The sequence below is a fragment of the Pongo abelii genome, chromosome 19 (assembly GCF_028885655.2).
Source record: "Pongo abelii isolate AG06213 chromosome 19, NHGRI_mPonAbe1-v2.0_pri, whole genome shotgun sequence".
In the NCBI taxonomy this organism is placed as follows: domain Eukaryota; kingdom Metazoa; phylum Chordata; class Mammalia; order Primates; family Hominidae; genus Pongo; species Pongo abelii.
Genome location: NC_072004.2, coordinates 84,542,596 through 84,566,500, shown reverse-complemented (window position 1 = coordinate 84,566,500; position 23,905 = coordinate 84,542,596). Strand labels below are relative to the sequence as shown.

Below are 23,905 nucleotides of genomic sequence, written 5' to 3'. Positions count from 1 at the left end.
CTTGATACATGTATACAGTGTGTAATCATCAAATCAGAACAATTGGAATATCCATTACCTCAAACATTTAATCTAAATTTCTGAATGATTCTTCCCTGATATAAAACTGTACAAGGGTACAAGATAGCAGATTTTGTGTTGGATATAATTTTTTTATTAATTGATATGTTGCATCTGTTATTGGGGAGGATGTCTTAGACAAGCTCTTTCTCCTCTTTTCAAAGACATGGAAAATAGATTTTTAAATAATAAAATGATATAATTTTCTTAAAAATATATAGCTTTGTGAATTTTGTTCTTTAAATTTTTATAAGAACCCATTGCCAAATGCAAGTATCCCAAGTATTAAGGTAAAACTGCTATATTTCTTGTAAAGCCCTCACACTTCTTGTATATTATCCCTTCTTCTACTTTCTATCTGATCAGGCACAAATTTACTACTTAACTCAGTAGATTATACTGCTTTGCCCAAATAAGGCTCAAGTATGCCAAATTCTCATTTATCAATAGCTTGTTTTTTCTTATTGTTGAGTACTATTCCATGGCATGGATGTATTTCAGTTTGTTTAATTCTTCAGCCCGTGGAGGAGATATGGGTTGTTTCTAGTTTTTGGCATTTATGAATAAAGCTGTGATTAACATTCATATACAGGTTTTTGTGTGAACATAAGTTTTAATTTTTCTGGCAAAAATGCTCAATGGTATATTTGCTGGATCATATGGTGGTTGTTTAAAACATGCCTTTCCATCTACTTCCAGAGATTTTCAAAAGCAACAATGTTTTGGCTATGACATTCAATCACAGTTGTACAACTATAATCATCATGATACCTTTTTTTTTTTTGAGACAGAGTTTCGCTCTTGTCACCCAGGCTGGAGTGCAATGGCACGATCTCATCTCACTGCAGCCCCCGCCTCTGGGGTTCAAGCGATTCTCCTGCCTCAGCCTCCCTAGTAGTTGGGATTACAGGTGCCCGCCACCACACCTAGCTAATTTTTTGTATTTTTAGTAGAGATGGGGTTTTACTATGTTGGCCAGGCTGTTCTCGAACTCCTGACTCAGGCAATCCACCTGCCTCAACCTCCCAAAGTGCTGGGATTACAGGCGTGAACCACCGTGCCCGGCATCATGATACCTTTCATTTTATTTTAGTTTCACATTTCTTAATAGCACTATGGTATTCTGATTCTTAAAAATAATACATCGTCTAATGTCCATAGCCATACAAGGATAAAAAATGAAATGAGCTTTACTTAAATTGGAAAGATTTCTGTTAAACATTCAGAAGAATGGTATACCTTAGAAAGCTTTAGTATAAGGAAGTTTAAAGGGGAGATTGTCACTGTTTTTCCACTGACATTTTATAGAGTCGTTTAACTGAAAGAATAAAAGTATATTTAATTATATTAAATATAAAATTTGTTCTACAGCTATAAAGGTAATTATAATAATGGCTACTTTCTATGCCACATGCTAAACTAACATCTTCAAAAGCATTATCTGATTTATTTCTCAGAACAACCATATGAATAGCTACCATGAAAAACTCCATTTTACAGATGAGAGTGAGGGAAGATAAGTAACTTGCTAATAGTCACAAAATGTGCATGGCCACCCATTTAGAATAAATTTAGTCCTGATTTCAGAGCTTGTACTCTTAACCATTTTGCACATTACCTCTCCAAACATTTATGTGTGTGACATGCTGAACTAACACCTTGTTTCTACTATAGGCTCTCCTGGGGATTGACATATGTTTGCTTCATCTTCGTTATGTCCATTTTTATGGCTCTGGTCATAACATCAATCCCAATTATATTTCATACTGGCTTCATGGTGATATTCACACTCTTTAGCTTATATGGCCTTTCTTTGGTGAGTTGGTAAAAGCATATGACCTCTTAACCTGTTTCAGATTACAGATGTATGAGCAAATAATGTTTCTTTGGGATATTAGTATAGTCACTATATTTTCTATCCTATTTTCTACATGTTTTGAGAAAATTTTTGACAATGTGAGAAATCGATGAATATTGCTATTCATGAATCTTCAAAGAAAAATATACCAGTCGGACCCCTTTCTTCCTTCAGATAGCATTGGCTTTCCTCATGAGTGTGTTAATAAGGAAACCTATGCTCGCTGGTTTGGCTGGATTTCTCTTCACTGTATTTTGGGGATGTCTGGGATTCACTGTGTTATATAGACAACTTCCTTCATCTTTGGCATGGGTATTAAGTCTTCTTAGCCCTTTTGCCTTCACTGCTGGAGTGGCCCAGGTAAGAACATAATTATTTCAAGATTTTATTATTAGATTTTCTAAATATGTTCTTATTCAAGAATTTGGTGCCTCATGAAATTTAATAATCAGCCACTCTGTGTTTTAAGAAATTCTGCTGTTGAGAAACTAAATAAGAACAACAAAAAAGTTTTATCAAATGGATAAACAAAGCAGGCAGATCATTTGTAAAATCCTAGCAAATTTAAAGAAGAAAAATAATTGCCCATTATCTGACCACTGAGAAATATCTGGTTTGTGTCCCCCTTTAAAGAGGCAGTAAAATGTGAGGTTATGAATAACGAGAGAAGCCAGATGGCATGGATAAGGGTCTCATCTCTGTTGCCTACCAGCTGGTGACATTGGGCACGTCACTTAATCTCTTTAGCCTGTCTTCTGCAGAATGAGGATGTCAGTAGAACCCACCTCATGGGGGTAAATTTTTAGGATTAATTGTGCTATTATATATATATAGCACTAGTACAGAGCCAGATACATACTATCTAAATGTTAACTGTTGTCATTATTATCTTTCTAGTTTTTTCTTCAAGTGTTCAATATTTATTTAATAATTGAATGTTTCTGCAATATCTTCTACTTAGAATTTTTATGTTTCTTTAAATGGGCTCCAATTATGTTGCCGACTTCAAGTTTTCCTTCCCAAAGTATGTTATATTTGGTTGCTTGTCTACTTCTCCGTATTTTCTTTCTTAAAATACCCGTGATTTCTCTTTTTTGTTTTACATTTCTCTTTTTTGTTTTACTTTCATATATAACATTTTACAATTTTGTGAGAATACTTCTATTTTTAAAAAGCAACAATACTAATAGCACCTTTACTGTGCATGTTTGAAAAGGTATTAAAATATTAATTACATATGTATAGGTACCACTATTTTTTTAAAAAAAATTGTTTTATATAGTTTTATAAGTTCATCTAACATTTTATTTTTTTCTTTTAAATCTCAGATTACACGCCTGGATAATTACTTAAATGGTGTTATTTTTCCTGATCCCTCTGGGGAGTCATACAAAATGATAGCCACTTTCTTCATTTTGGCATTTGATACTCTTTTCTATTTGATATTCACATTATATTTTGAGCGAGTTTTACCTGGTAAGTTAATAGTATGGTTAAAGTTAAATTTAAAGCAATTCTATTTCTTAAAACATGTATTAATATCTGTTTATTTGTAACTCAAGAAGCATTTCTGATAGTAGAGGAGAAAAAATTTCAAAACAATAGAATTTCCTCATTTCCATTTTACTATTTAATGGTATGAACGGAATTATTTTTAAAAATCATTTTAATTAAAAGGAACTGTGTTTATTTTGGTTTTTATCTTTCGTAAAGGTAGGATGTATGTGTGTCGGTATGTGTTTTAGTTGGAGAGAGGGAGGAAAAGATTTAAATCATCTATTGAATAATGATGCTTTTTAGTGCCTAAATTGAACTCACTTATGTAAAATAGTTCATTAATTGGTTCTTGTTAATATTTGGCTCAAGTATACTTGTTCTTCCGAATCTCAAAAATATGAAGAAGGAAACACAATATGAAGTTAATGGATTATTTCTTATTCTCTCCCTTTTGTGGAAACATCAGTCCAATAAGAATGCTTTCTATAATGTTATTAAAAGTTATAAAATAGGGGAGGGGCCACAGAGTGAAGGAAGCTCCTAGCCGAACTTTGTAATAACTTTGAGCACGAATTTTCCTGAGCAGAATCGGAAGGGGCCAGGGTGGGGTTGGTTAGGGGGTTGAACAGGAAGTGTAGATACTAGCACAGAAGCAACAGCCAAAGGTGTGGGCAGGTGGGGAGGGCCCAGCCAGGCCTGAGAGCCCTGCTTGCTTTCTCAGCGGGGAGGCTTATAGCCTGGGGCAAGATCTCAGCCTTGCTCACTGGATGCCTGAATATAAACTCAGTGCTGTTGTGGGGGCACAGTGGGAGTGAGACTGGCCTTGCTGACTGTGTGGGAGCTGGATGAGGCCTGTCACTCCTGGCTTTCCCCCACTTTGCTGGCTATCTGTATGATGCAGCAGAAGTAGCCATAATTCCCCTGGGAACATAACACCATTGGTCTGAGAACCACCCTCTCCCCGCCTGCAAACCTGTCCCCAACGGTGGTCACAGCAAGCCCCACCAAAGGAAAGTCTGAGCTCAGACATGCCTAACCCTGCCCCGACCTGATGGTTTTTATTCTCCCCGCCCCCCCCCACCCCCCCCACCGCTGGTAGCTAAAGACAAAAGACACAAACTCTTGGGAGCTCTATGGCCCCACCCACAGCCTGAGAAACCAGAGTACTTATCCTGGCCACTGTAGGGCACTACTGCAGCTGGTGCTGTCTTGAAAGTTGCACCTCCTGGTTGGAGGCCAACCAACTCAAGCCATTACGCAGAGTCATAACAGAACTATCCTGCACCAAAGAAGGAGAAAACAACAGATAATTCTACCACTTGCAACACCCTGGCTAACCAGAGGTCCTGAGTCTGCCCACGTGGCAAATTCACTGCTAGCATAACCAGCATTCTAGAAAACCAGCATGATGAATAGCATAGTACCTCACATCTTAATACCCACATTGAATGTAAATGGCCTAAATGTGCCACTTAAAAGATACAGAATAGCAGAATGAATAAAAATTCACCAACCAAGTATCTGCTGTCTTCAAGAGACTCATCCAACACATAAGGACTCACATAAACTTAAGGTAAAGGGGTGGGAATAGATATTCCATGCAAATGGACACAGGAGTAGCTATTCTTATATCAGACAAAAAGACTTTAAAGCAACAACAGTTAAAAAAGACAAAGAGGGACATTATATAATAATAAAAGGACTAGTCCAACAGGAAAATATCACAGTCCTAAATCTGTGTGCACCTAATACTGGAGCTCCCAAATTTATAAAAACAATTACTACTAGACCTAAGAAATGAGATAAATGGCAACATGATAATAGTGGGGGACTTCAATACTCCACTGACAGCACTGAACAGGTCATCAAGATAGAAAGTTAACGAAGAAACAATGGTCTTATAAAAAATGATGAGTTCATGTCCTTTGTAGGGACATGGATGAAATTGGAAATCATCATTCTCAGTAAACTATCGCAAGAACAAAAAACCAAACACCGCATATTCTCACTCATAGGTGGGAATTGAACAATGAGAACACATGGACACAGGAAGGGGAACATCACACTTCGGGGACTGTTGTGGGGTGGGGGGAGGGGGGAGGGATAGCACTGGGAGATATACCTAATGCTAGATGACGAGTTGGTGGGTGCAGCGCACCAGCATGGCACATGTATACATATGTAACTTACCTGCACATTGCGCACATGTACCATAAAACCTAAATTATAATAATAATAATAATAATAATAATAGAAAAAAAAAAGAAACAATGGTCTTAAAGTATACCCTGATCTTAACAAATATTTACAGAATATTCTACCCAACAACTGCAGAATATACATTCTGTTCATCAGCACATGGAACATTCTCCAAGATAGACCATATGATAAGCAACAAAACAAGTCTCAATAAATCAACATTATATCAAGTACTGTCTCAGACCACAGTGGAACCACGCAAACACACGGAAATTAAAGAACCTGCTCCTGAATGATTGTTGGGTCAACAATGAAATAAAAATGGAAATTTAAAAATTCTTTCAACCTAATGATAATAGTGACACAACTTATCAAAACCCCTGCGATACAGAAAAAGCAGTGCTAAGAAGAAAGTTCATGGCATAAAATACCTACATCAAAAAGTCTGAAAGAGCACAAATAGACAATCTAAGGTCACACCTCAAGGAACTGGAGAAACAAAAACAAACCAAACCCAAACCCAGCAGAAGAAAAGAAATCCCCAAGATCAGAGCAGAACTAAATGAAATTGAAACAAAAAATACAAAAAATAAATGAAACAAAAAGCTGGTTCTTTGAACAGTTGAACAAAATTGATAGACCATTAGCAAGATTCACCAAGAAAAGAGAGAAGATCCAAATATGCTCAATTTGGAATGAAATGAGAGATATTACAACTGATAACACAGAAGTACAAAAGATCATTCAAAGCCACTATGGACACCTTTATGTGCAAAAACTAGAAAACCTACAGGAGACGGATAAATTCCTGGAAATATACAACCCTTCTAGATTAAACCAGGAAGAAATAGAAACCCTGAACAGACCAATAACAAGCAGTGAGATTGAAATGGTAATTAAAATATTCCCCTCCCCCCCACAAAGAGTCCAGGAACAGATGGATTCATAGCTGAATTCTGTCAGACACTCAGAGAAGAATTGGTATCTATCCTATTGACACTATTTCAAAAGATAGAGAAAGAGGGAATCCTCCCTAAGTCATTCTATGAAGCCAGGATCACCCTAATACCAAAACCAGGAAAGGACATAACAAAAAAAGAAAACTACAGACCAATATCTCTGATGAACATTAGATGCTATCAACCAACGAGTGGATAAAGAAAATGTGGTGTATATATATATATGATGTATATATATGATATATATATGATGTATATATATGATATATATATGATGTATATATATGATATATATATGATGTATATATATGATATATATATGATGTATATATATGATATATATATGATGTATATATATGATATATATATGATGTATATATATGATATATATATGATGTATATATATGATATATATATACACCATAGGATACTACTCAGCCATTAAAAAGGAATGAAATAATGGCATTATTTAAAGCTATTTTTGCAATTGCAAATTGTGCTGCAATAAACATTCATATGCAAGTGTCTTTTTCATATAGTGATTTCTTTTCCTCTGGGTGGATAACTAGTAGTAGGATTGCTGGATCAAAGGGTAGTTCCACTTTTAGCTCTTTAAGGAATCTCCGTACTGTTTTCCATAGTGGTTGTACAAGTTTACATTCCCACGAGCAGTGTAAATGTGTTCCCTTCTCACGCCATCTGTGCCAACATCTATTCTTTTTTGATTTTTTAAATTATGGCCATTTTGCAGGAGTAAAGTGGTATTGCAAAAATATAGGACCAGCCCAAATGCCCATCAATCAATGAGTGGGTAAAGGAAATATGGCATATATATATATATATATATATGGCATATATATGTGGCATATATATATGCCATTATATATATATGTACATACATATATATAATGAAATACTACTCATCCATAAGAAGGAATGAAATAATGGCATTTGCAGCAACCTGGATGGAGTCAGAGACCATTATTCTGAGTGAAGTTAACTCAGGAATGGAAAACCAAACATCATATGCTCTTGCTTATAAGTGGGAGCTAAGCTATGAGGATGCAAAAGCATGTGAATAATATAATGAACTTTGGGGACTTGGAGGGAAGGATGAAGGGTTGAAGGATAAAAGACTACACATTGGCTGCAGTGTACAGTGCTCAGGTGATGTGTACACCAAAATCTCAGAAATAACCACTAAATAATTTATCCATGTAACCAAATACCACCTTTTCCCTCAAAACTATTGAAATAATAATAATAATAATAATAAAGTAATAGCATAAGCTCTACAGATGGCTTTTAAATGACTATAAAATTTGTATATAGCGTGTGCACATATAATCCTAAAACCTAATGTACAGTCATGTGCTGCATAACAATGTTTTTGTCAATGATGGACTACAGATACCACAGTGGTCACATAAGATCATAATCCCATATTTTTACTGTACCTTTTCCATGTTTAGATATGATAAGATTGTGTTACAATTTCCTACAGTACAGAGTACAGTAACATGCTGTACAGGTTTGTAGTCTAGGAGCCATGGGCTACCACATAGCCTAGGTGTGTAGTAGACTATATCATTAGGTTTATAGAGTGCACAATGACAAAATGACACATTTCTCAGAAGGTATCCCCATTGTTCAGTGACACGTGACTGTACTTATTTAGCTCCATAAAAAATCTATGTTTTCCTCACACATAATTTCTTACACGTCAGAATCTGACTATTACTGTCATTTTCAAACCCTACTTATTTTAGTATATTCATCTGGTTTCTAATTCAGGTATTTTATTTGAAAAATATTTATAGCTTTCTTCTAGACTTGTTTTATATTTGCTTAATCTTTATTGTACTATCATTTACAGTTTAGTCCCTATGCTTCTTACTGGCAAATAATACAATTTTCTTTTCCAATTTCATGATGTATCATGTTCATATGAGTAATTTCTTATGTATGTGGCAAATTGGCTTCAAAATTACTTTGAAAAATTATTCCTGTGAAGAAATGAATTGAATTCTCTAATTAGATAAAGTTTCTTCTTTTGACTAAAGAGCAGCGTGTAGCATACATAACCCATATAAAACTATCTTAACATGTTGCCCTAACTTGGTACAGGTCACAGTGAAAGCACTCTCATATTTAATAATTTAAAAGATTACTTTAATGTTATTTTTCAAACAGGCAAAATTGAACTTCAAATCCTAAAGCTTGTCTACTTCTGTATGCACTCATTCTGTCACTTATACATGTGGCAAGAGCATTAAAAACACCCTGTTCTCTAAATTCTTTTTATTTTTTTTGAAGACAGAGTCTCCCTGCTACCCAGGCTGAAGTGGAGTGGTGCCATCATAGCTCACTGCAGCCTTGACCTCCCAGGTTCAAGCTATCCTCCCACCTCAGCCTTCTCCGTAGCTGGGACCACAGACATGTGCCACCACACCAGACTAATTTGTTTTAAATTTTTTTTGTAGAGGTGGGGTCTTGCTATGTTGCCCAGGCTGGTCTCAAACTCCTGGCCTCAAGGGATGCTCCCACCTTGGCCACCTAAAGTGCTGGGATTACAAATGTGAGCCACTGTGCCTGGCATCTAAATTCTTAAAAGTGTCCTCCAACTAATTGGTTGAGGCTCTACTCTATTTTCTCATTCCTTTCTTCCTTTTGGAATCTCTTGTTTTATCCTTTGTCCATCATTCGTTACCCTTTATAATATAAATCAAATTAATTTTCTTTAGCCCCCAAAGCTCAGGAACCTAGCAGACAAAATGAGAATTCTTTGTAGTGGGTAGAGGAAGAAATAAGTTGTATATTGCCAAAGTTAAATTTTTTCTGTTTTATAATTCTGTGCCATACTAAATTTTTGGTTTTCTGTAGTAAACATAATTTTTTTCCTAATACATTCTTTTTTTTTTTTTTGAGACAGAGTCTCGCCCTGTCCCCTCAGGCTGGAGTGCAGTGGCACGATCTCGGCTCGCTGCAAGCTCCACATCCCGGGTTCACGCCATTCTCCTGCCTCAGCCTCCCGAATAGCTAGGACTACAGGCACCTGCCACCACGCCCAGCTAATTTTTTTGTATTTTTGGTAGAGATGGGCTTTCACCGTGTTAGCCAGGATGGTTTTGATCTCCTGACCTCTTGATCTGCCCACCTCAGCCTCCCAAAGTGCTGGGATTACAGGCGTGAGCCACCGCTCCTGGCCTCCTAATACATTCTTATAAAATGTAATTAGTAATTCACTGTCTCTATACTTTATTGACCACAAAATCTTTTTTAAAATAATTAATTTAATTGCCGAAAACTTGATATATTTACCATGTACACATGATGTTTTGAAATAGTATACATTGTGAACTTAGCCAAATCTAGCTAATTAACATATCCATTACCTCATATACTTATTCTTTGTGGTGAGAACACTTAAAATCTACTCTCTTAGCAATTTTCAAAATACATTTGTTATTCACTATAGTCAACATGTTGTACAATGGGTCTCTTGAGTTTATTCCTCCTATCTAACTAAAATTTTGTATCCTTTGACTAACAAACATCTTCCCAACCTCTCCAACCCCTGCCCTCTCTCCACCCTCTGCCAGGCCCTGGGAGCCAAGATTCTATTCTCTATTTCAGTTTGTTCCACTTTTTAGATTCTACATATAAATGAGATCATGTGGTATTTATATTTCTGTATCTGGCTTACTTTACTTAACATAATGTATCTCCAGGTTCATGCATGTTGTCAAAAATGACAAAATTTCCTTCCTTTTGCAAGCTAAATAGTATTCTATTGTATATATATATATATCACAATTTCTTTATCCATTTATCCATTGATGGACACTGAGTTTGTTGTTTTCATATCTTGACTATTGTGAATAATGCTACAATGAATATGGGAGTGCAGATATCTCTTCAGTGTAATGGCTTCCTTCCCTTAGGATGTATACCAGAAGTGTAATTGCTCAATCATATGGTAGTTCTATTTTTACCTTTTTGGGAACCTCCATCATGTTTTTCATAATGGTTGTACTAATTTACATTTTCACCAACAGTGGCAAGACTTCCCTTTTCTCCACATCCTTGCCAACACTTTTTACCTTTCATCTTTTCGATAGCATCCCTTGCAACAGATGTGAGGTGCTATCACATTGTGGTTTTAATTTGCATTTCCCTGATGATTAGTGATGTTGAGTACTTTTTCATATTCTTCTTGGCCATTTTTTTTTCTTTTTTTTAATTATTATTATTATTATACTTTAGGTTTTATGGTACATGTGCGCAATGTGCAGGTAAGTTACATATGTATACATGTGCCATGCTGGTGCGCTGCACCCACTAACTCATCATCTAGCATTAGGTATATCTCCCAATGCTATCCCTCCCCCCTCCCCCCACCCCACAACAGTCCCCGAAGTGTGCTGTTCCCCTTCCTGTGTCCATGTGTTCTCATTGTTCAATTCCCACCTATGAGTGAGAACATGCCGTGTTTGGTTTTTTGTTCTTGCGATAGTTTACTGAGAATGATGATTTCCAATTTCATCCATGTCCCTACAAAGGACATGAACTCATCATTTTTTATGGCTGCATAGTATTCCATGGTGTATATGTGCCACATTTTCTTAATCCAGTCTATCATTGTTGGACATTTGGGTTGGTTCCAAGTCTTTGCTATTGTGAATAATGCCGCAATAAACATACGTGTGCATGTGTCTTTATAGCAGCATGATTTATAGTCCTTTGGGTATATACCCAGTAATGGGATGGCTGGGTCGAATGGAATTTCTAGTTCTAGATCCCTGAGGAATCACCACACTGACTTCCACAAGGGTTGAACTAGTTTACAGTCCCACCAACAGTGTAAAAGTGTTCCTATTTCTCCACATCCTCTCCAGCACCTGTTGTTTCCTGACTTTTTAATGATTGCCATTCTAACTGGTGTGAGATGGTATCTCATTGTGGTTTTGATTTGCATTTCTCTGATGGCCAGTGATGGTGAGCATTTTTTCATGTGTTTTTTGGCTGCATAAATGTCTTCTTTTGAGAAGTGTCTGTTCATGTCCTTCGCCCACTTTTTGATGGGGTTGTTTGTTTTTTTCTTGTAAATTTTTTGGAGTTCATTGTAGATTCTGGATATCAGCCCTTTGTCAGATGAGTAGGTTGCGAAGATTTTCTCCCATTCTGTAGGTTGCCTGTTCACTCTGATGGTAGTTTCTTTTGCTGTGCAGAAGCTCTTGAGTTTAATTAGATCCCATTTGTCAATTTTGGCTTTTGTGGCCATTGCTTTTGGTGTTTTAGACATGAAGTCCTTGCCCATGCCTATGTCCTGAATGGTAATGCCTAGGTTTTCTTCTAGGGTTTTTATGGTTTTAGGTCTAACATTTAAGTCTTTAATCCATCTTGAATTGATTTTTGTAAAAGGTGTAAGGAAGGGATCCAGTTTCAGCTTTCTGCATATGGCTAGCCAGTTTTCCCAGCACCATTTATTAAATAGGGAATCCTTTCCCCATTTCTTGTTTTTCTCAGGTTTGTCAAAGATCAGATAGTTGTAGATATGTGGCATTATTTCTGACGGCTCTGTTCTGTTCCATTGATCTATATCTCTGTTTTGGTACCAGTACCATGCTGTTTTGGTTACTGTAGCCTTGTAGTATAGTTTGAAGTCAGATAGTGTGATGCCTCCAGCTTTGTTCTTTTGGCTTAGGATTGACTTGGCAATGCAGGCTCTTTTTTGGTTCCATATGAACTTTAAAGTAGTTTTTTCCAATTCTGTGAAGAAAGTCATTGGTAGCTTGATGGGGATGGCATTGAATCTGTAAATTACCTTGGGAAGGATGGCCATTTTCACAATATTGATTCTTCCTATCCATGAGCATGGAATGTTCTTCCATTTGTTTGTATCCTCTTTTATTTCCTTGAGCAGTGGTTTGTAGTTCTCCTTGAAGAGGTCCTTCACATCTCTTGTAAGTTGGATTCCTAGGTATTTTATTCTCTTTGAAGCAATTGTGAATGAGAGTTCACTCATGATTTGGCTCTCTGTTTGTCTGTTATTGGTGTATAAGAATGCTTGTGATTTTTGTACATTGATTTTGTATCCTGAGACTTTGCTGAAGTTGCTTATCAGCTTAAGGAGATTTTGGGCTGAGACAATGGGGTTTTCTAGATATACAATCATGTCATCTGCAAACAGGGACAATTTGACTTCCTCTTTTCCTAATTGAATACCCTTTATTTCCTTCTCCTGCCTAATTGCCCTGGCTTCTTGGCCATTTTTATGTCTTCTTTTCAGAAATGTTTATTTAGGTCCTTTGCTCATTTTCAAATTGGGTTATTTTTTCTTACTATTGAGTTTGCTGTATATTTTGTATATTAACCTTTTATCAGATGTATCATTTGCAAATATTTTCTAATTACTCTGTTAATTCCTTTCCTGGCTGTGAAAAAGCTTTTTAGTTTGATGTAATCCCATGTGTTTACTTTTGTTTTGTTGCTCATGCTTCTGGGGTCCTATCCAAAAAAAATCATTGCCCAAACCAATGTCATGAATCTCCCTCCTCACCTGTTTCCTTCTAGTAGTTTTACAGTTTCAGGTTTTACTTTTAAGTCTTTACGCCATTTTGAGTTGATTTTTGTACAGATGTTCCTCAACTTATGATGGCATTTCATCCCAATAAACCCATTGAAAAGTTGAAAAATCGTAAGTTGAAGCTTTGCAAGTTGGGACCAATTTGTATATGGTATGTGACAGAGTCTACATCAAACTAAAATGCTTTTGCACAGACAGGAAACAATCTCTCATTTCCTCAAGTGGTGAGTATCTCTTTTCATGCTGTGCTGCCTGACAGGTTGGGAAGGGGTGGCACAGCTGTTGTAAAACTGTCCTTTCTGCCCTCTTCAATGCATCTTTTCTTATTTCTGAGCTACTACACTCAGGTGCTGTGCTCTGTCAGCTGGTTTCCTTAGCCCTTGTGAAGGTATTTTTGAGTGTGGATAGTTGTTTCAAGTTAATGTTTCCGCTGGGGAACAAGTGTTGGGAAGTCCTGTTCCACACCTTGTTGATGTCTGCTGTACCAACTTCATTTTTTTCCTTTAAATGATACCTCTGAGCATGTCAGGGGACAAATTTTACATAGAATATATTGTTTAAAAGAAAAGTATTAATCTAGAGTCACATTTTCTGTATCATTTGTATCTACCTAATTTCTGGAGGTCCTAAATTTAATGTAGGTTTCTACAACATGATGATGGGTTTTTAAGCTTTAATAAAAACAATAATGTTCTTTGTTCACAGACATTGTATGCTCAAATTCCGTCTACTATGAAGCTCAATTATAACAGTTAGATATAAAGATAGAAACTCCAGACTTATGGTAATTCTAGGGATATTACATTTGTGCTTTTACTGTTTCCCCTTCATGATCTTCTGTTGTGATTAGAATTACAAGTTTTACATCAAACTGAGAGCTTTTTGATAATTAATATGGTAACACAAATTCCTCATCTCTAGACTTTAATTAGCTTTTAATAGGCAACATTTTCATGTTTCTTTAAGTCCTTCATTTATTCATAGTCATCTTGTTTTTCTTTTCCAATATTCCCCCAGCCCCACTGCCCAGAAGCACAAGTAATCTTTAAACCTGGGAAAATTGAATTTGACTTTTTCCTTTCAATTCCTGTTTGTATAATCTATAATTTTTTTTGAGACAGGGTCTCACTGTGTCACCCAGGCTGGAGTGCAGTGGTACGATCTCAGCTCACTGCAACCTCCGCCTCCCAGACTCAAGCAATCCTCCCACCTCAGCCTCCCCAGTAGCTGGAACTACCAGCACACACCACCACACCCAGCTAATTTTGGTAATTTTGTAGATATGGGGTTTTGCCCTGTTATCCAGGCTGGTCTCAAACTCCTGGCCTCAAGCCATTTAGCTGTCTTGGTCTCCCAAAGTGCTGGGATTACAGGCGTGAGCCACTGTGCCTGGTCAATCTAAATTTTTATAAGCATCTTTCAAATCTTTATTTTTAGACCAGGTTATATGTAAATGTTTTTACATTTATAATTCTTTTACTGAACCAAAACAAGCCAAGAATTGCTAATGGTATCTATACCAATTAGACATCAGATTGAATCTACTTATCCATTTAAAATGTAACTGCTTATTGAAGCCTACGATGGGTTAACAGTCTGAGTCTTCAAGGCTTTTGCAGTTAGCATTGGAATTACTTATGTAAATTAGTAGTTAAATGTAGTGTAAGAAGTGTAATAAGAGAGGATACCGCAAGGTTCCATGAGAGGGTAAGTTCTAGGGTTGTCAAATTAGAAAAGGTATGGAGGAAACACCTCAAATTGCATTTAGAGGATAAGTTTATCTTGTGGAGAAGAGTCTTAAAAACAAATCATCTTAAAGAGTCTTGAAAACACATTTTGTCCACAGCCATATTGTCAACAGCATGTATGCCCAGCAATACATTTTAATTTTCTTCCTTTCTATATCCTTTCCTATTTGACAACAGTTATCCAGCCATATAGTCACCAGCGTGTGTACCCAGCAATGTGAAATAGTATATCATAAGGGAAATTAAAAGTTGTTTGGCAGAGCTGGTGCATAGTAGGAGTCTATGATGTAGAAATTATTAACCAGTTTACAATAATTACAGGGAGATTTTTCCAAATGCACATGGCACAGGACAATATAGCATGTAAAGATCCCTGAGATTCTGAGGCTTGTCTCCAATTAAGCCCCTCTGTAGGTGCCTGGTCATAATTTTCACTTGATAGGGAATGTAGAGAATTTTGGATTGTGTCCTCTTGGGCAACTCAAGTATTGGTGATGATCTGTGACAAAATTTTCACCTTGTCAGATAAGAGAAAGAGTGTGAAATTTATTTATATACCTTAATTCTTTAATTTGAAATTGTCTTCTCTATTGTGAGATCATAGCTTTTCTCTATCTGTATTTTGTAGTGAAAGTATCATTTTATTTTTGCAGTGATGGTTATAGCATAGCAGATAGGCTTTTAAACTATCCTTAACACAATATATTTGTTTCTTGAAATATCATTTGTACAAAAAATCCAAAAGCATTAGAACGACTGGTGCAAAAAATGGAGACAGACTGAAGTAGTAGTGTATGTAGGCTCTTTCACTGGTGAGATTTGCATTTTAGGAAGCTCTCTCTGGCAGCTGCATGAAGAATGGGCTCCAAGCAGGTGGATACGAATCTGTTTGAGAGGATCAAATTAAGATGTCATTGTAATGCAGAGGGGAGAACAGATTCACGAGATGCTTAGGTAATAGAAATTTGATTTGGTGGTTAATTACATAGAAGTTGGGGGAAGTGAGAGAGAGGGAAAAGAGATGAGAATGGCTCACTGGTTTCCGGCTTTGGCTACTAGGGGTGAGGCACTGACCAGAACAGGCAATAACTACAGTAGTAGCAAAACAAGAATATAAAACATTAGTTTGATTTTTGATATGTTTTTAAAAATACTATAATTTCTATGAATAAAATGAATTCATTTTTGAATTTTAATTTGTTTCCCCTTCTAAAATTTTTTCTTTGTTTTTTCATAGTGTAATTTCTCTTTTCGGCTAGTTCAACTCTAGATATGTTTACATATTTTCATCTTTGAACATTTCTTCTCTCCCACATAATATCTCTAAAACCACAATACTATTTTCATTTCTCTTGTCAAAGAATTTCTATCTGTAACTTTTCCATTCTTTCCCATATATTTTTCTACATGTCATCAACATCTTTTGCTTTCATACATCAAGAAGTTTATATGTTGTGTCTCTTCTTCTTTAGCTCTTCTTTTGCTCAGCTCCATCCCCCTACATTATATTAGCTTTCAGTAACAGCTTGCAGTGAAATATTACATGTGAAAATTCTGTATTGTTTCAGTTATCCTATAGTTTCTGAAAAATCTTTTAAATTTCCTCTTCTTACCATCAATAAATTCCTGTTTTGTGGATATATCATTAAAACACCATCCCAATTATTCTCTTTCCTTCTTTAGATCTGCACTTGTATTTTCTACTCTAATACATATAAGTCCATTTAACTGTCAAGCCATTTTTAATTGATTGTACGTAGAGCCCCTTCTACCTGAGAATGAAATGAACTATCTCTTGATAAAGATCCCTGTATAATTCCAGGTCATAAAAAGTTAAAGAATTATCTATGTATCTGATTGAAAAAAATTTATATAAAGTAAAACATGAGAAGACTTGAGGCAGAAACAATTTAATCTGTGCTTATTTAATTTTTCTAATGAATTAAAATTTCCCATGCTTCCTACATCTGATCCTTTAATTTTAATTTTCTTCCTTTCTATGTCCTTTTCCTATTTGACAACAGTTGTCCAGCCTTATGTCTACCTTTACATTCTTAATATGTTCATTTTTGTGCTTTTGTTGTATTCTAAGGACTTGGAAAAAAGTTCTCTTTTATTTTACAGCGAATTATATACTCACTATTTTCAATATTTGTTTTTTTCTATATTATCAAAATAATATATCTTCATATGCTATGGCAGGATCAGCTTACACATCTCTTTTTTTAGCATCCAAATGTCTGGAAATCCAAAAAGTGAAGTTCTTGATGTTTAATATGATTCCCTACAGCTAGAACTGTATTCCCTTTCATAAGCTCTTTTATTTTTGTCAATCATAGCTGATAACTTAACGAAAGCCACAGCACTGTCTTAACTTTAATGCACCTGTAATCCTTTATTTTTAACATTATAGCTGGGCGCGGTGGCTCACGCCTGTAATCCCAGCACTTTGGGAGGCTGAGGCGGGTGGATCACCTGAGGTCGGGAGTTCGAGACCAGCCTGGCCAGCATGGTGAAACCCTGTCTCTAATAAAAATACAAAAATCAGCTGGGCATGGTTGCAGGTGCCTGTAATTCCAGCTACTCGGGAAGCTGAGGCAGGAGAATCGCTTGAACCTGGGAGGCGGAGGTTGCGGTGAGCCCGGATCACGCCATTGCACTCCAGCCTGGGCAACAGAGCGAGACTATCTCAAAAAAAAAAAAAGAAAAATATATTATAAATATAAATGCCCAAGATAAATAACTTAAGTTCAAAATTGATATCAAGTAGAGGACAGATGTCCCTTTTTATTGATGTGGTATAATTGATGCAATATGTAATTGTATCTTGATTAATTAGATAAAGATGGCCATGGGGATTCTCCATTATTTTTCCTTAAGTCTTCGTTTTGGTCCAAACATCAAAATACTCATCATGAAATCTTTGAGAATGAAATAAATCCTGAGCATTCCTCTGATGATTCTTTTGAACTGGTGTCTCCAGAATTCCATGGAAAAGAAGCCATAAGGTAACTAAGAAATTACATGACTATGTACACTTATAGGTGAAAGGTTAGTAAACGAAGCTGCAGGTCAAATGTTGATATAGATGATGTGTTCTTTTCTTTTTATTATTTCTCTGCCATCATCCTAAATTCTTCTCATTCACCATTTTCAAAGCAAATACTGTTGATACTATCAACAGTAAAATTTAAGAGACCTATCATTTTCTTGCCTCTCATCTTCTGTCTTCCGTATTATCATCTCCCACTACTTATACTCCCTCTCTGCTTTGTCTTCTAACACACACACGTCTATGTTATGTATATGTATACATATGCAGTATATAAGTATATATTATACACGTTTTTCAAACTTAGACTATCTTCCTGTAGGGAGTATAGGGACTGAAATTTTGAAGTCAAAATGTCTCTTCACAATTTAATAGCTTTGTGACTTTCAGTTAAACTATATGAGCTAGCTAAGCTTCTTTTTCATTCATTTCTTAGAATATATGGCCAGGTGCAGTGGCTCACACCTGTAATCCCAGTACTTCTGTAGGCTCAGGTGGGCGGATCACTTGAGCTCAGGAGTTTGAGACCAGCCTGAGCAACATGGCAAAACCCTGTCTTTACAAAAAATACAAAAATTAGCCAGGCATGGTGGTGCGTGCCTGTAGTCCCAGCTACTGGGAACATGGGAAGATGGCTTGAGCCCAAGAGGTGGAGTTTGCAGTGAGCCAGTATGGCGCCACTTGCACTCCAGCCTGGGCGACAGACCCAGACCCTGTCTCAAAAGTAAATAAATAAATAGAATAGAATGCCTCTCTTTCATCTTTAATAATATAAATAATCAATAGGATAATTAAGCATATATGCCTGTTACATAATATAAACTGCATAAATGTTAGTTGTACATTCAAACTGGTTTGATTGACTGAAAGTAAACAAATAAGAAATAATGCAGGGAGAGCCATCAGTAAAAGATTCTTCTATAATTTAGTGCATACTTCCCTAGGTATTTGCTTATTTTATTCAAGATTTTTGGGCAGTATTCTTAAGTGACATTCTATTTGTGTGAAGTTATCTTTTTAAAAGTATATTTTCAGGAGACAGTAGATCATAGTGATTATGATGTAGTCTGTAGGTTTAAACCAACTGGTTTAAATCCGCTTTGCCCCTTATTAATTTCAGCTAAAGTATTAACCTCCTGTGCCTCAGTTTCTTCATCTTAAAAATGAGCATAACAATAATACACAATTTGTCATAAAGAGTCAATGAGCTATCACATGTAAAGCTTTTACATGGCCCATTGCTAGGTGTTCAATAAATATTAGCTGTTAGGAATATCCCAAATATACTAAATCAGTTATACCTGTATCAGTTCACGTTATTTTGAAACAGATATGTAAAAGGTGATTGGTGAAAGTATCTGGGAGCAGTGGGAAATGAGGGAGGAGACAACAGGAGAAGGAGAATACTATAACCTAATATGAAAAGATCAAGGTGAAAGTTCTCTATTCCTTGGAGTTGAGAAAATTTCTCAAATTCTATAATTTTTAGTAGTCTTTCAAGTCCTATCTCCTGCATGAAGACTTTTATAGCTATTCTGTAGCTATAGTTTATCACTTTCTTTGGTATTAATTCTTATAGTAATTACGATGACAACAGAAAATTTAGTATTGTTGCACATAACAAATTAAATTAGGACTAAATTATATTATTTCCTCCTTTGTCAGGCTGAAAGCTCGTCTTTTAGGACATGGTTCAATAAATGCCCAGGATCATGAGTTTGATCCATATTAATCCAGTGAACAATGGAGATGAGTGTTGTTGTATGGTATGAAGAGCGGTTATTTAGGTCTCCTAAGTGGTTGATGCTAGTCATCCTATTCAGTAGTCTTGGGTCTGATTTGCCCTTACGACATTAATATGAATTGAGTATACTTTCAGATAATTGTGACAGTTCTAGCCTGTCTAAACCTGCATACAGTGTTATCCACCTTGATGTTTCCTCTATATGTACCTAGAGATAGAGGGAACATTCTATAGGAAGTGGCCTAACATGCCTGAAACCAGCAACTCTTTGATCATTCTGGACCAGACTGTTCCTATTGACAAATTAATTACTTTGTTAACTTAGTCATCATTAATCAATCCCTCTGCTAGAATTAGGATACAGAGATTAATGATAGTCTTTAACCTCAGGAAGTGCGGAGTCTAGGGAAATAGACACTAAAATAGATAACTGATAAAAGAAGCAGTAGAGCTGAACACAGAGAATTAAAAGAAATAAAGAAGGATCATCCAACCTAGTGTAGTGTAGTGGGGAAAGTCAAAAGGAGGTGACTCTTAAGGTAAGTCTTATGAGAGAGAAAGGTCTTGGTCATATAAAGTATGGTGGGGTATGTGAAGGTCCTTCCATACAGGGGATATGGCATAAGCCACCTAGTAGTGCAAGACACAGTGTGTATATCTAGGGAACACAAGGAACTAACATTTCTGACCTTAAAGTACAAGAAAAGAGAGAGGTTAACTTTAAGAGGTAGGGACCAAATCTGATCATGGAAGATTTTGCTTGCCAAGATAAGGAGATTAGGCTATCCTGTATAGTGTGGGGAATCACTGAATGATTTTAAGGAGGCAAATTAGGTAACCAGAACTTTGATAGATCACTTTGGCAGCTCTATGAAGAATGGATTTGAGGGTGACACAACTGGAGAAATGGAAATATTTAGGATATTTTATCAGTCTAGGTCTGGTCAGGAAAAGTGAGTTGCTGGAAATATTGTGGGAGTAAAGGAGTTTAATACAGGGATTAGGGATTCACAAATGTACAAGAGTTAGAGGAGAGAAGGTTAAGTTACAACCAGAAAGTCAGGAAATAGCCACTGAGGACCTTAGCCTGATGCACAGAAATGGGTGTTTTTCAAGAAGTTTGTCAGTATACAGCTGCAAATGTCAGGGATTTTCTGGGAAATCTCTCACCAGTTATCTCAGTCTGCAGTAGCAAAGCAGTGCTTGTCAAGAAGTCTGAGAAGCTGCTGCAAACCTTGAGCCTGCGTATATGCTTGGCTCACATGACCCGAGAATAATGACCTTGCTTCATTTCTGCTCTCCAAATCTTGCCCAAGTTCTTCTCATTAGCAAAATCTGATACTGAAAAGAGGGTTCTGTGAAATGTAGTCCCTGATATGTCCTCCATATTGCAGAAGAAAAGAGACTGTTACTGATAGAAAAGGGACAATTAAAAATAAAGCACAAAGGTCATAGTCCTGGTTGAGGTGAAAGATGACAAGAGCCTGGGCAAGAATGTAAAAGAAAAGTGGTAAAGAGATAAATTCAAATAGATTTATAAAGTTAAATTCATAAATTCTTAAAGTTAAATTGTAATAATTTTGTAGGTCACAGGATGGGGTGAAAAAGGGAGAGAGAGAGAGTTAAGGATGCCTCTGAGGCTCTTAGCTTGAGTTCCTGGGTAGATAGTAGAAATTCTAACTGAGATAGAGAATGGAAGTGGGCCAGTTTAGAGGAAAATATAATGCATTCAGTTTGATATCCAAGTGTAGATATATAGCAAAAAGCAGAATATCTGAAACTTTGAAGAAATCTCTAAAACACAAATTTGGGAATCATTAGAATTTAGGTAGGAGTTGAAGCCGTTAGAGTGGGTAAGATTGTATGGCAAAGGTTTGAGAATAAGAAAAATAGTTGGTCAAGTATAAAATCCAATTTAAGGAGTCCATAAAGTATGCCAAAACAAAATAGTAAGAGGAAGATGTGGAACCAAAGTGTAGAAGCCAGGGAGGTAGAGACTTAAGAAAAGAAAAGAGTGAGTAATAGTTTAAAACAGTGATGAGGTATATCAAATAAGGACTAAAAAGTGTTCATTAGATTTGGTAACTAGAATGGTCACTGGTGAATTTTATTGGGAATAGTTTTTTGTGGAGTGGCATGGTGAGAAGCTATGTTGTCTTAGGTTGGGAAATAAATGTGGGATAAAGCAATGGAAATAGGGAGTAAAGATTATTATTCTGACAAATTTGCCTGTGAAAGATAATGATTGAGAGGGATTCAGGATTGAGGGAAAGCCTCTCTCCCTTTTTTCTTTCTCTCCCTTCCTTCTTTCCTTCTTTTTTTTTTTTTTTCAATTTTAGCTTTCCCTTATTCATTTGATAACTTAGAGAAATAGCTGGAATATAGGAAATGCCAAGCTTGATAAGAGTATTAACAGGTCTGTGTAAATCTCTTTTGGGAGTGGTGAGGGGAGGGCTTTTATTACTGCCCTCCTTAGATCCCACTGAGAGTGATACCCTTTACTGTGAAGTTCAGGCTTAGTTATGAACTGTAATCTGCGTTATTAATATTAGAAAATGCATTTACCTGAAAATTACTTCATCTTCTTTCAGAATCAGAAATGTTAAAAAAGAATATAATGGAAAGACTGGAAAAGTAGAAGCATTGCAAGGTAAAAAGAAAAACTTCATTGTTTGATAATGTTTCAAATTAAAACACAAAAACATTTCTGTGATATGAAAATATCATTATTGTGGAAAACTAGAGAATAGATATGGAGAAAACAAAAAAATTAAAAATATGTTTCTGCCATGAGGGATAATTACCAATAATATATTATCTTTTTTCTATATATACATTTATATATAAAATATTTTTTCAAAAATAGGAATGCACTGTTTATACCGGTTTATAATCTTTGACCTGACTTTCTCAAACTAAGCTTGAAGTATCAGTGAAACTGGTTTTACTTTCATAGAACTCTTCATCGTCTATTTTGGGCTGTGGTTTGCCTGATTTTTGACGCTCTGACAATCTAATTCCCTCTGTTTTCTGTCTGCAGAGAATCTTTTAAAATTTCCAGCATGCTAACTGAATTCTTGTTTTCCGGTGGAGTTAAGTTTTCAAACATTAAAGAAAAAGTTGTCAAGCCTTAGGCACATATGTGTGAAAATGCCTGTGACATGTCTTAGATCCCAGCAGATATTTCTAAATATCATGCCCACACTTTTGTGATATAAAGCAAAATGATGACCAGTACCAGGAGATACTTTACCAATGTTTTCCTTATCAATTCTACCTCCCTCCGAATATGAAATAAACTCTCCCCCTTTTCTCTACACCCAGCCCTTCTGTTTCAAGCTCTGCAAGCCTCAGGGAGACAATTTCTTAAGCCACACTTCTTTCCTTTGCCTAGGAAGCAAATAAACTATGTTTTGTTTTTATTTCTAGTAGTCTTTGCTTTATTATTTAATATTAAGTGTATAGATTCTTTGACATTCAAAGGATTTGAAGGAAGCAAGAAGGTAGAAATTTATATTCCCAGTCTTGATGCAATTTCTCCAAATTGAAGCTTTGTCTTCATGAATACATAATTTATACAATTAAATGTATAATTTTATAGGGGATGTATTAAAATACCAATGAAATGAAATGCTGAGATATATTTTACTTTTCCAATTTTAAGGTCCATTCCATCTGCATATAATCCAAAATCTAATTTCCACTTTTTATTCTAAAACAGGCATATTTTTTGACATATATGAAGGACAGATCACTGCAATACTTGGGCATAATGGAGCTGGTAAATCAACACTGCTAAACATTCTTAGTGGATTGTCTGTTTCTACAGAAGGTGAGAAAACAGTTTTACAAAGTAAGAAGCAAGTTGTAAATTGGTTTGATTATGTAAAAAATGTTTCTCTAAATTGGACTTGTTACACAGTTGAATAATTTAGAACAGGAAATATTTATTTCATATGTACATAATTCATGAAAACATTTGTATCTCTATTCCACTATTATTTGACATTCCATGTATATTTTACATTGCTGTGGACACAGATATTTACGTTAAGAGTAATCTGAATTATTCAATGTATTAATTATGCAATTGGAAAATGTGAAGTTTCTTTAATAAAAACAAGTTTTTTGAACAAAATCTAAATACTAACATATATTATCACTCTGCACAGAATCAACATTCTGGCAGTAAAGCCTTT

General features: G+C 35.8%; 1 protein-coding gene across 1 annotated transcript in view; it reads left to right on the top strand.

Annotated features, from left to right (window-relative positions):
* The window catches only part of ABCA10 (ATP binding cassette subfamily A member 10), a 79,213-nt gene that overhangs the window by 8,758 nt on the left and 46,550 nt on the right, over positions 1-23,905 (top strand). Inside the window, 6 exon segments of the mRNA XM_063718261.1 lie at positions 1,735-1,876; positions 2,093-2,278; positions 3,247-3,394; positions 17,750-17,918; positions 22,298-22,356; positions 23,428-23,538. Of these exon segments, the coding sequence (XP_063574331.1) occupies positions 1,735-1,876; positions 2,093-2,278; positions 3,247-3,394; positions 17,750-17,918; positions 22,298-22,356; positions 23,428-23,538 (815 nt within the window).